At 44.9% G+C, this 13491-nt stretch overlaps 1 protein-coding gene across 1 annotated transcript in view; it reads right to left on the bottom strand.

Annotated features, from left to right (window-relative positions):
* Window positions 1-13491, bottom strand: part of LOC134034838 (sodium/hydrogen exchanger 9-like) — a 75265-nt gene that overhangs the window by 29191 nt on the left and 32583 nt on the right. Inside the window, exons 11-12 of the mRNA XM_062479490.1 lie at window positions 12221-12332; window positions 9407-9560 (exon numbers count right to left, since the gene is read on the bottom strand). Coding sequence (XP_062335474.1) covers window positions 9407-9560; window positions 12221-12332 — 266 coding nt within the window. The remainder of the gene's footprint in view (window positions 1-9406; window positions 9561-12220; window positions 12333-13491) is intronic.

Genomic DNA, 13491 nt, shown 5'->3' with positions numbered 1-13491 from the left:
TCCTCTCCTTTCCTAACTCATCTCCTCTGATCTCTCCACCTCTCGTCGTGTATTCATTGCTCTCCCCTCTCCTTTCCCCTCCTGTCAAGAGTACAGAGCCGCTTGCACACCACCCATACAGTGCAACCTGAATCATCACTCCAGTATGCCTCACACACACAGACGCACGTATGCTGTATACATCCCAGACACGCACACAAACACACACACACAATTATGGGTGTAAAGGCTGTATGAAGGTATCCCAGACCTTTTAGGATCAATGTTTCATCCTAAATATCTCCTCCTCTCTTTCTGCCCCTCACCCCCCTTTTCCATCTAATACATAAGGCACACACACACACACACAGAGCTATCTCTTTCTGCAGTGTTGAAGACTCCATTTACAATTTTCACTCTAGAGTTCGCTGTAGTCTTGCAGCATCATTTCTCCTCCACAGTGGGAATCTGTGTGTATGTGTGTGTGTGTGTGTTTGCTGTGTGCCAATCCTAAGCATCGCTCCATGTCTGTTTTATAATTCATACTCATGTGGATCTTCTTGCAGCCTACAGACACCTGCCAGAGATACAGGAAGCACGTGATGTTGCTCTCTCTCTTTCTCTCACCTTCTCTCAACTGCCTCACCCCCCTCTCTTTCTATCAACCCGCTCACCTTCTACCACTCTTTCTCTCAACTCCGTTCCTCTGTTCTCTCTCTCAGCTGCCTCATCCTCTCTCTCTCTCTCTCTCTCTCTCTCTCTCTCTCTCTCTCTCTCTCTCTCTCTCTCTCTCTCTATTTATCTCTTTCTCTCACTTTCTCTCTCAACTCCCTATCCCTCTCCAGTGCATGGAAATGTGTGGGTTGGAGCACAACACAATCTATCTCACTCAGACGCACACATATTGTACACAGAAATTCTAATGTACAATTCCCATATGCGTGGACGTCCGTCAATACGCCTGTTCACAAACATGCATGTTAATAAGCGTTACATAAATGGAGGGACGCAAACAAAGCAACACGTGCCTGTGGACCCAAACCAACAAAAGCCAGGTACTATCAGCCATGTCCCATGTAATTGTGTAGGAGGTCTTTGATCGCACCATTGCTCTTTTAATGGGCCCCTCTCTCTCTCTCTCTCTCTCTCTCTCTCTCTCTCTCTCTCTCTCTCTCTCTCTCTCTCTCTCTCTCTCTCTCAGTATTGACATCACATCCATTAGGCTTTTGCCTCTGGGCCTTTATGGCAGCATAGAGGACTTGAATCTCAGAGACCCTCCTATAAGTCAATGCCCATCTTATAAACACACACACACAAGCACGCCCAGGCCCACACACTTAACACAGGAATCAATTTGGCTTTTACACAGTGATCCAGCTATCAATTCATTAAACCAAGCAAATTGTGCTAGAGAGAGATAAAGAGAGAGAGTGAGAAAGACAGCCGTAAAGAGAGAAAAAAAAGCCAGAGAGAGAGAGAGGACGAGGAAATGACACTGACAGACAAACACACATCCAAGGAGCTGCAGTCATTAACTCACTTACTCTCTTTGACACACAGACACAAAGATCCACACAATCCCACACATGCAACCTAGAGCGGCGATGATAGCAAATCATCGTATTGGGTACCGTGCATGGAGAGAAAGAGATAGAGAGGATACAGATCTACAGAGAAAGAGAGAGAGAGTAAGGGAACGAGATAGCAATGGAGAGAACGAGAGGAGTTGTAGCAACTGATATCGGCAGAGATGACATCACACGTCTAATCAGCATAACCCCCCCATGCACACTCACACACACACACACACACACTCCTTCTTTGCTTCTCTCGTTTCTCTCTCTATGTCCCCTAAGGGCCCAAACATCCAATTAGATCAGTTTCCACTTAATGAATCAGTTTGTTTACACCCCGCACAGGAAGTTCGGTCTCATTTTGTTGTCGTCCCCCTCCCGCTTGTAAACGTGAAGTGGCTGTGATGGATACGAGCTCAAACAGTCGCCTGTTCCGGCACCTGGCCGGGAGCCTGTGGGCGTTTGGATCCTCAGAGACAAAGACAAAAGTGGAATATGACGGTTGAGGGTCATGTCCGAGATTGGGTTTGAACTGGGTTGCATCAAAAGCAACTCTACATGTGCGCCTCAGTCAACTTCTAGATTTGACTGAGGCGTCGAATTTGTTACAACTTCTAGATTTGACATATTTATGAGGCTTCTAATTTGTTACAACTCGTAACGGACTGTGTTTGATAAATATTTCACTGTATCAAATGAGTCATTTCCCTTCTCGTTCTGGACGGATGGAACAGCGTTGGCCCCCAACTCTGCTGCGCGACTGAGACGCAACTCCCTCAGGAAGGACGTCCCTCAGGGAGGTGTCAGGCTCTCCCACGTCCAGGCTCCTGCCAGGCCTCGCCGCTGCGAAGACCAACCTATTGTCTTCCAGACGGACAGCACTCGGCGCACGGATGCGATGAGGACGGAGAACTCCATTCGGATGTAAGAGTCGAGAGCAGAGATAATCACAGAGAAGGACGAGAGACGAGAGAGAGAGAGAGAGAGAGAGAGAGAGAGAGAGAGAGAGAGAGAGAGAGAGAGAGAGAGAGAGAGAGAGAGAGAGAGAGAGAGAGAGAGAGGACAATCTGGAGAAGGCAGGCCGGAAAGAGTCACGACAAAGGAAAGGAGTTGACTTTGGTTTATTAGTCACGAGCTGCCTGGATCAAACAATCAGTTCAAGACAAACTGATGGCATGAGGGAAGACTCTTGTCTCTCTCTCACTGTGCTTTGAATACAGTATCTGTACATGTTAAACATAGAATGCACAGAATCGCTTCCTTAACAGGTCTGGTGGTCAGTGCACTGATACATTATAACATACAACAGTTGTGCAAGTCGTAAATTACATGTAAGTCCCTTATTTGCACATGTTTTCCCCTCTTAGAGTTTGGGCTCAAGTGCGTTCCTATGTCTATATTCGCTCTCAGTGGGGCCTCGCTGCATGACCTCTTGACCTGACGGAGACTCTTCTTGTCGGCTACATAGAACTCTGCCTTACAGAGAGAGAGAAAGAGAGAGAGAGAGAGAGAGAGAGAGAGAGAGAGAGAGAGAGAGAGAGAGAGAGAGAGAGAGAGAATGAGGGAGCCTATACTGTTGGAGGCAGGCAATAAAAGAGGAAAAAAAAAACAGAAATCAAGTTTGTTTTAAGAAACAGAGTCCCCATAGGAGAACTACAGCAAGGATCTGTGACTGGATCACAAGGCTGCATGAATAATAAATGACCACAAATTCCAATTACGGATCAAATACCAGAATATGGATCACACAGATACTTTTATTTTTTCAACCTAAGACCCTGGGTGACTATTCAAAGAAGACAAGACTTATATCTGCACCCTTCAATCTGATTGGTATGATGACAAAATCTGGCAAGTATTCAAAGTTTGCCTGCAATCTTTTCACACACGCAATTGGGAGATATCGCAGATCAAAAATGGCTCTGGAAAATTTTCTTTAAGTCACTGTGTTATGTCCCCCCATGAAAGAGAGAAGAGCTTTCTTATACTTGTGAATGGTCCCAAGGCCGGGAGCAGTCGTAATTGCTTTTTCTAATATCCATTTTCTTAGATTTGTCATTCCTTTCTTTATGAGACGGCATCCGCTACATCTGTGCAGAATAAAGCATAAATCACAGAGGTAGAGAGGCCAAAATTTGAACATGCTTCTCTCGCTCTCTCTTTCCCTCCATCTCTTTATCAGATATTAGAAAAGCGACTACTGGCGCCATCCATCTTGAGGTTAGTCTACAGATGTATTCCACTCAATCATGTCGGTAGGTATAGAAGGGGTGTGTGTGAGTATGTTTCTGAATGTGTCGGTTTATTCATCTCTGACATTCCTCTGTCCTTCATTCTGCAATGCATCAATATAGGACCTTCAGAAGAGGTGAGAGCAGTGTGTGTGTGTTCATGTGTGCTCGTGTGTGTGAGTATGTGTGTGTGTGTGTGTGAGAGAGGGTTGCCCACATAAACACAGTGATAACCATGACCCGGCATACAAAGTGGCTCAGTAGTGTTCAATAATCTCCAGGCGTACTCAAATCAAATCTAAATGTATTTGTATAGCCCTTTTTACACGCAAGCATGTCACAGAGTGCTTCACATACGCCCATATAACTGCCCCTCAACCAACCTAAACCGTCAAGGAAGACAAGGAAAAACTCCCAGAAGAACTCACTGTAGGAGAAAAGATGGAAGAAACCTTGGGAGGAGCAATTCAGTGAGGGATCCCCTCCTCCAGAGACGGTTGGTGAAAGAGAGGAGCGGTACTAAGCATTGCCTGTTTCTACCGGCTCTGAGGAAACACATCTGCGAGATTCAACAGGTCTATTAAGACCTCTACAGCATGTTCAAAGAGTTGGTGCCACAATTGGATATGTGGCTTAAGTGCAGAGAGAGAGAGAGAGAGAGAGAGAGAGAGAGAGAGAGAGAGAGAGAGAGAGAGGAGAGAGAGAGAGAGAGAGAGAGAGAGAGAGAGAGAGAGAGAGAGAGCGCAAGAGCAGGCTGGGTCAGTGGGCCGTGAAGGGAAGGAGAGTGACATGAGGGCCCGAGTCTGCCGTCGGCCCATCTGTCTACTCAAGATGTGCAAACAAACAGTGCCGCCATTAGCTAGGGTCCAGCTGTTACAACAGGGGAGGGCATGGAGAAGGCCAACACTGACCTGCACCCGCAAACACACATGCTCCTGCACACCCAAACACAAACAAACAAATGTGTAAACACACAGTGCTGCTGGAGGCACGCGCGTATTTGCACATACACACCCACTGCTGCACATGCCCACACACATGGCTGCACACATAAACACACACGTATACACACTCGTGCTCTCTCTGTCTGTCCATGCTTATTCAGTGACCACATGGCACATTTCTGAGGGATTCAAAGAACTTCAAAGAACTAATGAGTATACATTAGCAATTTCTCATCTCTTTCTTTTCAATGCCCCCCCCCCCCCCCCCCCCCCCACACACACACACACCTCGCTCAGAATCAGAAGAATCAGAATGGGATTTATTCACCATTAAAGTTTGCACAGACAAGGAATTTGCTTTGGCAGGAAGGTGCATACAATAAACATATAGGGACCTAAAATTGTGTGGACTATCTATACTAAGGGTACATAAACTAGCAGTACTAAGTGGAATTAGAATCAAATAAAATATAAAATAAAATATAAGTTGCCGTAATTAAAAATATAGAAACACAAAAATACAAATATTACAAAAAATACAAATGTACAAGATACAATTTTGTAATGCAGTTCAAAAAGCAGTGTGTTTGTGTGCTCTCTTTCTCTGTGGAGCTCTCTTTCTCTGTGAGTGTCATATTTAGTACAAACCTCCCTCCAAACATATCCATTACCATCCCCCCTCAGTACGCAGACAGACCTGTAACAGTAAGGGCCTACGTCCATCGGTCAATACACCATTCAATGCAAGGCTTCAGCTTGGCACACTGAGGCTGGCGTTTTTATGCAGGTGGTGCTGTAGGCCACACACAGAGACTCATACTAACATACACCGTTGAACACACACACACACACACGTAGGCACACACACCCAGGTCGGTCTGTATGACTGCGCCTTAGATCTCCCCAGGTGTCCCCTGCCACCTTCAGCCCCTATCACACTCACTGCTTACACCCCTAGGGGACAGTGTGTGTGCGTGTTTGACTAAGTGTGAGAGTGACCTAGATGGAACAGCCGTGAAGTGGCATGGGTATTTGAAACGGAACAGGGATATGCTTGTGTGCATACGGTATATTTGTGCACGTGTGCTTGTCTCAAGAGTGCATCTGTATATTATCGGAGTGTGCAAGTGCTTACAGGGTGAGCGTGTGTGTGTACGTGTGTGTGACCAAGATGAAACAGCTGTGAGCTGGCACAAGTATTTAAAATGGACAAGGGAAAGGTAATGAGCCAATCAGAGAAGCTCAGTTGTTTTCATGCTTTGAATGTTCCCGAATAACAAATGCATGTCTGCATATCAATAGACTATACGGTCCACCAGCACGTTGATATACAGTCGTTTGAATCTTATTTGTGCCTGTAAGTAAAAACCAGGGATTCATGCTGATGGCAGGAGACAGGAGAGTTCCGGAAAAGCGTGTGGCAAGCACAGGGCAAAAGTTTAGATGGGTGAAAAATGTCAAGCGCATCAAAAGATTATCCTGCTATTCATTTAGCTTAGCAATTTCAACCATAGAAATCACGAGAAAGACCAATTTCAACCATAGAAAGAAACAAAGCAGGAAAAACTGTATTTCCACTGTTCCAGACAGCTTACTGTGTGTGACTGTGTCATTAATTACGGTTTTGCTGAAAGTCTTGTGTTGAGGACGTTATGTATCTTGACATTATGTATCTTGAGACTGGAGTAAGGAAAATGACAAGTGCTAAGAAAGGGAAGGTTTTACTGAAGAACAATGTGTGAAATCAGCTCCCATGGTTGTGTGTGTGTGTGCGCGCGCATGTGTCTATGTGAAATAGAATTTCTCCATTTCATCTGCCTCATTGCACTGGAGGCAGTCGTTTAACGCACTCCGCCTCACTCGCTCCTTTTGATCTCACTCCACCCCGTCTCTCTTTCAATATTTTCGGTCACCACCAATCTGCCACCCTCAAACTCTCTTTCTAAACCCCCCCCACATCTTCCCTCCTCATAAACCTCCCTTCCGCTTCCCCTCTCTCTCCGTCTTGACAGACAACAACAGTGACAGAGAAAGGCTGAGACAGTTAAGACAGCAAGGCTGATATTTTCTGTGTGTTTGTGTTTTTATTCTTCCCAGCTATCTTTAGATAGAGACAAACACAACCCATCAACGACCCATAATAGATCTGCTTTCCTCCTCCATTCATAAGTCTCTTGAATTATTGGCTACAGATACGAATTTCTGGTATTACAAGTTCTAAGGTGTCATCATTTGTCTGTATATCCCAAAGTAGGATTTGTCAGAAGTACACAAATAAAAGAACAACACACTAAACAACAGTTGAGTGTACAGAGAACTGGGTTCTGGTGGGATGGAACTCAGAACTCAAATTCAGGAACACATGTGCAAAGCAAATACCAAAACTCAAGTATCTCTTTACATATTTGACTTTATTTTGACAGATTACATTCCAAAGGTTTATCGTTTTACAATGAGTCGACTGAGTCTTGTCGAGCTATCATCTGTCTTCACATGAGTCATATGGCCGTCTGGAATGGTTCAACTGAGGTTGTAAAAGTGAATCACTACTTCAACAGTTACAGTAAGGTTTAGGGTTAGATACAGAAACAAATTGTCAAGCCACCGGACACTACCCCTACCTTCTCATGAATGCCAAGGAAGGACCCTGTTGTTTGGAATGTAGACCCTCTACTTTGTGTGCACTAAACTACATGACTGAGACTACATGACTGAGACAAAAACTATATTTCCAAAGAGAGAAATCTGATGTACAGTAATAAGAGCAGCCAAGGTCGTCTTTTAATGCTGGCAGATTTTAGTCTATGATAAGGAGGGGAGGCCTTGGTATAAAACATGTGTAATCTGTCTAGTTTCCTTCGATAAGGAATGATTCAAAAGCATGACATGACAAAATCGGACAGATCAATTAGACAAGTGTTGAAGTATATAAAATAGAGGCTGAGAAGGCTTGTAGACAAAGAAAAGCGTTTAAATGCCAAACCACAGCCAGACAACTGCAGCACAGCCTGGTGAGAAAGAAGAGTCAATCAGGCAGATAGAGCAACTATTTCCTCTTATCGCCCCATGGGAATGCAGACAATCAAAGCCAATAGCATTTATTGTTTTTGCGTGAGCCTGCTAACATGCATGCGCAAGCACACACAGCACGCACGCACACCACGAAGGACAAACGTGCGAATGCTCGCGGATAGACACGCACAAAATACACCCTCCATCCACACACACTAATGAGTCCCCTGTGATGGCTGCTTTCTTGAACAAATCTCTCAAAGTGGCTTCAGAGACATTTCAATCGGTTCCCTTTCATTGGCAGCCTGCGGTAAAAGGCCTTCTGAAGTACAGAGAGGCAAAACACTGTGTCATTTCGAAGAGAACGAACGTACTCCTTTGACGAAGCTATTTCCGAGAGCCGGTCGGATCTGTGATTTGCTCCAGGTAAAGAAAGCTCTCGTCATATATTATTCACTGAGATGTATTCTCCCAGAGTTGTTACTGAGCCCCTTTCCTTTAAAACCATCCACAGACGCAGAGATGGAGGGAGGGAGGGGCCGCGTAAGAGCCCGTAAGCTACGAATGAGAAGTGTGGGAAACAGCTCATCGACAAAACCCTGGTTCCCTTAAGGACAGAAGACGTAGCTAGCTCTCGCACCACAGACACACTAGCTGCAACTGGGGAGGAATCCAAATAGGCCAAGATTCAGCACAAGTCTGAGACATATACGGTACATCTGTGCACATATAGGGACATGTGCGCACACTTCTCCATATGTGGGTTGTCCCCAAAAGGCATACACACAAACGCACACACGCACAGAAAGAACATGTACTGCATGGAAAGACCTTAGGAGTCAATTATAGCAGCGTGATCTGGTCCATAGATTAGACTTTCATAATATAAGTGTCTAATTACTGCCTTACATACTCTATGCCTATTTTGCCCTTATTAATCACAATAATCCAGTCGTCTACAGACCACACCCACTCAGCTAATCGGAAGGGCACTTTGCGCGGTGTGATGATCCCATGAGTGTGTGTGTTTGTTCATGTGTGTACCTGTTTTGACCATGCGCTCAGATCCCATGATAGTGTGTGTGCGTCAACCTGTCAGCATGAGGAACCTCTAACGTGAACCCAAAGACCTCCTAAAGACCTGTGCTCTTTGTCCATGAGTCACTAATGGAGGGCAGTGGGAGTTAAGTGCCCTGATGAGCAGGAGAGTGAGAGGGGGCCTTAGGGAGGGAGAACACATGTACTGCAGGGAGAGAGATGACATGGGCTGATGCATACTAACTAGCTGCAGTTAAGTGGCTCCCTCTGGGGACATGGGGACAGGTGTTGCATGAGAGTTTGTTGAATTCAGATTTGAACTAGATCTGAATTCCCACCCCCTGCTATTGTCATTTCGTGTTTTTAACAGCTGTCGCTACAAGAGATGTCATTTTTTGTTTTGTTTTTTTATTCTCCATTTTTTTTAATTTATTTGCTGATAGACTATTTTATTCATTTGAAATTGTCATTTTTTTTACTCCAACTCCTCACTGATTAAATTCTTTTAGAACACGTTCCAGCTCTAAGAAGACGGTGTTGTACGTATGTCAGGATTAAACTACTCCTAAAGGCCCGTTGAGGCAGAGATTCAGTCTCGTCAGGCACGCTAGCAGAGACATTGACTGACCTGATGTTGAGCCAGCGCAGCATAGGCGAGGTGGCCGCGCCCAGTCCTAACATGGTGATGCAGACCAGGAGCAGGGTGGTGCTGAGGATGGTGCGTCGCGCCTCGGTGGACGTGTCTTGCACCGCCAGGACAAACGCCACTGCTCCCCTCAGACCTGGAAGATAACAGTAGGGTTTGTAGTGACTGTATTCATCCGAACCCTGCTTAATAGTAGACGGGCCAGTACTGACTGTCTCACAACCACCAGATAAGCAACATGCAACCAACAACAACCCAAACCATTTCACCTTTGAACAAACTGATAAGCTCATTTGACCCATGCCACAGACAAAACAGAAGGGAGTAAATATCAGGGTATCGGTTTGAGATGGATTGCGGCCATCATCAGGTGAAATGAGCACATCCACTTCTACACCCAGCCAACAGTCCAAAGACGGTCAGAGCAGATCCTTCAGGGCCACAGAGGCCGCTGGCTCCACACCCTTAGATGTTCCTCAGCAGTGGAAACGAAACAAGTTTGACACTCTGACACCAAACACTGCAGAGAAGAGCTGCAAACTGGCTAGGGGCCGGGGCCGGGGTATGCACTTTTATCTAACCAGCAAATAACCCAGACACAACCAACAGATTACTGTGTCAAACCGACCGCCCAAAGCCCATATCATTTCCCGGGACAATCTTTTAACACCATTAGAGACAGATAGGAATGTTCGGAAACATGCTGGACGCTCAAGCTCAAAAAAATCAAGAGAAAAAAACAACAAAAAAACAAAAAATGATCATCTTATGAGAGGCAACTAGAGACTAACATGTGAAAGTGGGTCACTCACGCAGAGAACCCAGCAGGGAACACTACTCCAAATCACTTAACTTGAATCTCTCCTGGGCCATTCTATCACCCCCCCCCTCCATCTAAAACCATTCAGACTCAAATATAGAGTAGGGCTCCATCTATCCTACCAGGAGACAACCCAAGACACAGACCTGGGTTGGTTGGGATGGTGGGAGGACAAGATAAACATGGGTTATAATAATAAGGTACAATGAAGACACAATATTTGTTATTTGTATTTTGGGTCAATTAGAATAAACCTTGAAGAAAGGCCTGGGGCCTCATGTATAAACGTTGCGTACGCACAAAAAGCTTGCGTACGCTGGTTTTCACGCACGGTGTGATGTATAAAGATTTACTTGACGTGAGAATGTGCGGGCCGTCACGGAAACTTTTGAGCAGACGTGAGAATGTGCGGACCGTCCGCAAAGTCTTGTCTGGCTCTGTAACATGGCGAATTCTAACAGAAAAGTGCAGAAACTCACCAAACATTACAAAATAAAGTTTCCACTTACTGTAATACGTCTATGACGTTGACTATTCAAATCACATTTTCATTTTTTTTTTTCTTCTTTTTTTTTTTATTAATGGGGATGATCACATCAAAATGCCAAAACCCAAACGGGAAATGCTAGCTCTATATAGGCTACTGTTTAATCCGCCACCACTTAATAACTTCTGTCAAATTTGAGGGTGTCAAACGAACGACAAATTCACTCAGGAAATCATGCTGTTACGATGCGCCACCACTCATTTCTTCGAGTTTTACATTGGACCATTTCTTCTTAATTTCTGCCATGGTCCGGTTCTCCGAACCCACAGCATTTACGGTCCTTTAATAATAATAATAATTGTATTTGTAATGCACTTAATATTGAGCTAAATCTCAAAGTGCTACAGGTAAAAAAAAAAGGAAGGGCGTATGCGCCTGACAGTTTACTCCGCCGACTTTCTTATGTTGCTAATGCCTGATGACACACCGACAAACAGGACACATTTTCTCGCCCCCCCCTGCTATTGTTAGAACCTCGATCTCACAGTCTGTGAAATTGTTATTTTGTGTTTAGACATTTTAATTCAGACAAAGAAATGACCTCAGGAGCGCATTTATAGGTCATCTGCATATTCATTTATGGGAGGAGGCAAGGCGGGGTCAGTGGCTCGTTCACGTGCGGTCAATCTCACGTTGATTGTGATTTATAAGGAAAGGTGCCCAGGACCTGGCGTACGACCAGTTTTATACATGTGAATATTTCTGTGCGTAGGTACTGTTCGAATTTTGGCCGTACGCCATCTTCTGGTATGAAAGCTGCGCAATCCTTTATACATGAGGCCCCTGGTGTCTGAGCTATTCTTTTTGTTTGGGTGGTAAACACACACACACACACACACACACACACACACACACACACACACAGGGGAACCATTCTCTTAGCATCTTTGCTAACGCCAATTATAGCCGCGGGCAATAAACAGAATCGCATAATTAAAGAGCATTCATGGTATAAATGAGGGTAAACGTGTTCCTATTTCATTTGGGGAAAAGACCACACGATTATAGCAAGGCTGCAGTATCTTCTCCTGGTGACACCCTCCATTTGAATCTGAAGGAGAAATAAACAATCGTTCAAAGCATTAATTTGAGTCGGCATCAAAGTTATAACCGTTAACCCGAGTTAAATAAGGCAAACCTAATCTGAGATGGAGCGTTTCACACTGAAGCTGTTTTTTTTCTCTGAGTAAGGTTGGAGCAAAAACCTCACAAGAGGGAACAGTACTGCAGCTCGCCAGGAGCAGGGCTCTAGAGGGAAAGCAGTTCAGCCGAACAGCGTCTTGCAGTGAGCAAGCTCTTCCTCTGCTCTCAATGTTCCTAGATGTTTTGTTCTTTTCGATCACAAACGGTGTTGTTGAGCCAAACTAGACAAGATCAGTGCTTATACAGGTCCCACATGTTTATCTGGTGGAAGCCTTTCATAGCCTACCTGAGAACATCATGAAGTGTTGACCGTTGATGGGAATCTTGTTCCTGCGGCCCAGATTGAGCAGGAAGGCGAGTGGGTAGATGTTGCACGCCCGCGACACAAGCACAGAGAACTGTGTGTGTTTACGGCTTAAGGAGAAATACATAAACACACGAGAGCGGATGCTGAAGCGGCCACACATACACTCACAACCGTACACACAGAATCATCTCTATCCTCCATTTAGGATGCAAACACAGTACTGCAGCATGGTAGCAAGGCATGGAGCTAATCAGGCTCACCCAGCTGTCTCTACCCTCAACACACACTTTGATGTTCCACAAGGGATGAAACAGAATGCTAATTGTCATGCGGGAGAGTGCCACATGCTACCTGTGGAATCATCAGTGAAACAGACTCCATCTTGTTAGAGAAAGTACTGGTTAGTGTTGATTGCTCAACTCCTGGGAAGAGGTTGTCGTGACAAAATCAGTCACTATCAAACAAACCAGCATCTAGGGGTGATGGATTTAGCTGATGGCTTGTGAGATTAACTGACGTCTTGTAAGAAAACTGATGGCAGTTGGTTAAACTGATGGCTGGCGGTAAACAGATGGCAAGTGAGATAACCAATGGCTGGTGAGTTTCCCCTGTGGCTGTAAAAATAACCAATTGCTGGTGAATTTGAGGGCTGGTGGTTTAAACATTGGCTGGTGAGTTTAGCCGATGGCTGGTGAGTTTAACCAACACTCTTTTTACTGTCTGCACAAGATCATCTGTACAGGGTACACTTGGGTACTCCAGCCAATACTACAATTTTTCAAATACTTAAATGACTAAATGTAAATACTTCACTTCACCGAACAAATGGCAATAAAGTAGTATTGGATGGTTCTCATGAGGGGAAACGTTGAGGCATTTGGGCTTTATGAGACAGGGAGGAATAACTGAGCAGGGCAATACAAGAGGCTGCACCCTGAGACTGACAGGGTCATTACTGAAGAGAGCGTACTCACGGCCAACAGTCAATATTAGAACTACACCGGCCTATGGGTGTACAAAAGCAATATCCTTCCGGAGAAATCCAGTCATTTTTCTATGACCCTGAGCTATTTGAATAGAGGTAATTAAGCACTTTTATCTGATCCTCTTTTCCAATAAAAAAAAAGACCTTCCCCGCTGTCATGAGCGAGGCTGCCGTGAGTGATTAAAATCTCCTGCATACCCAGAAAGCGATTAACCGGATTAAATCTCAAGATTCTTTTACAGTCACTTTTAGTTCCCTAACTGCA

This window comes from Osmerus eperlanus, chromosome 15 (assembly GCF_963692335.1).
Source record: "Osmerus eperlanus chromosome 15, fOsmEpe2.1, whole genome shotgun sequence".
Lineage (NCBI taxonomy): Eukaryota > Metazoa > Chordata > Actinopteri > Osmeriformes > Osmeridae > Osmerus > Osmerus eperlanus.
Note: the sequence above shows the minus strand (reverse complement) of the source record. Positions and strands in the feature narration are given on the sequence as shown.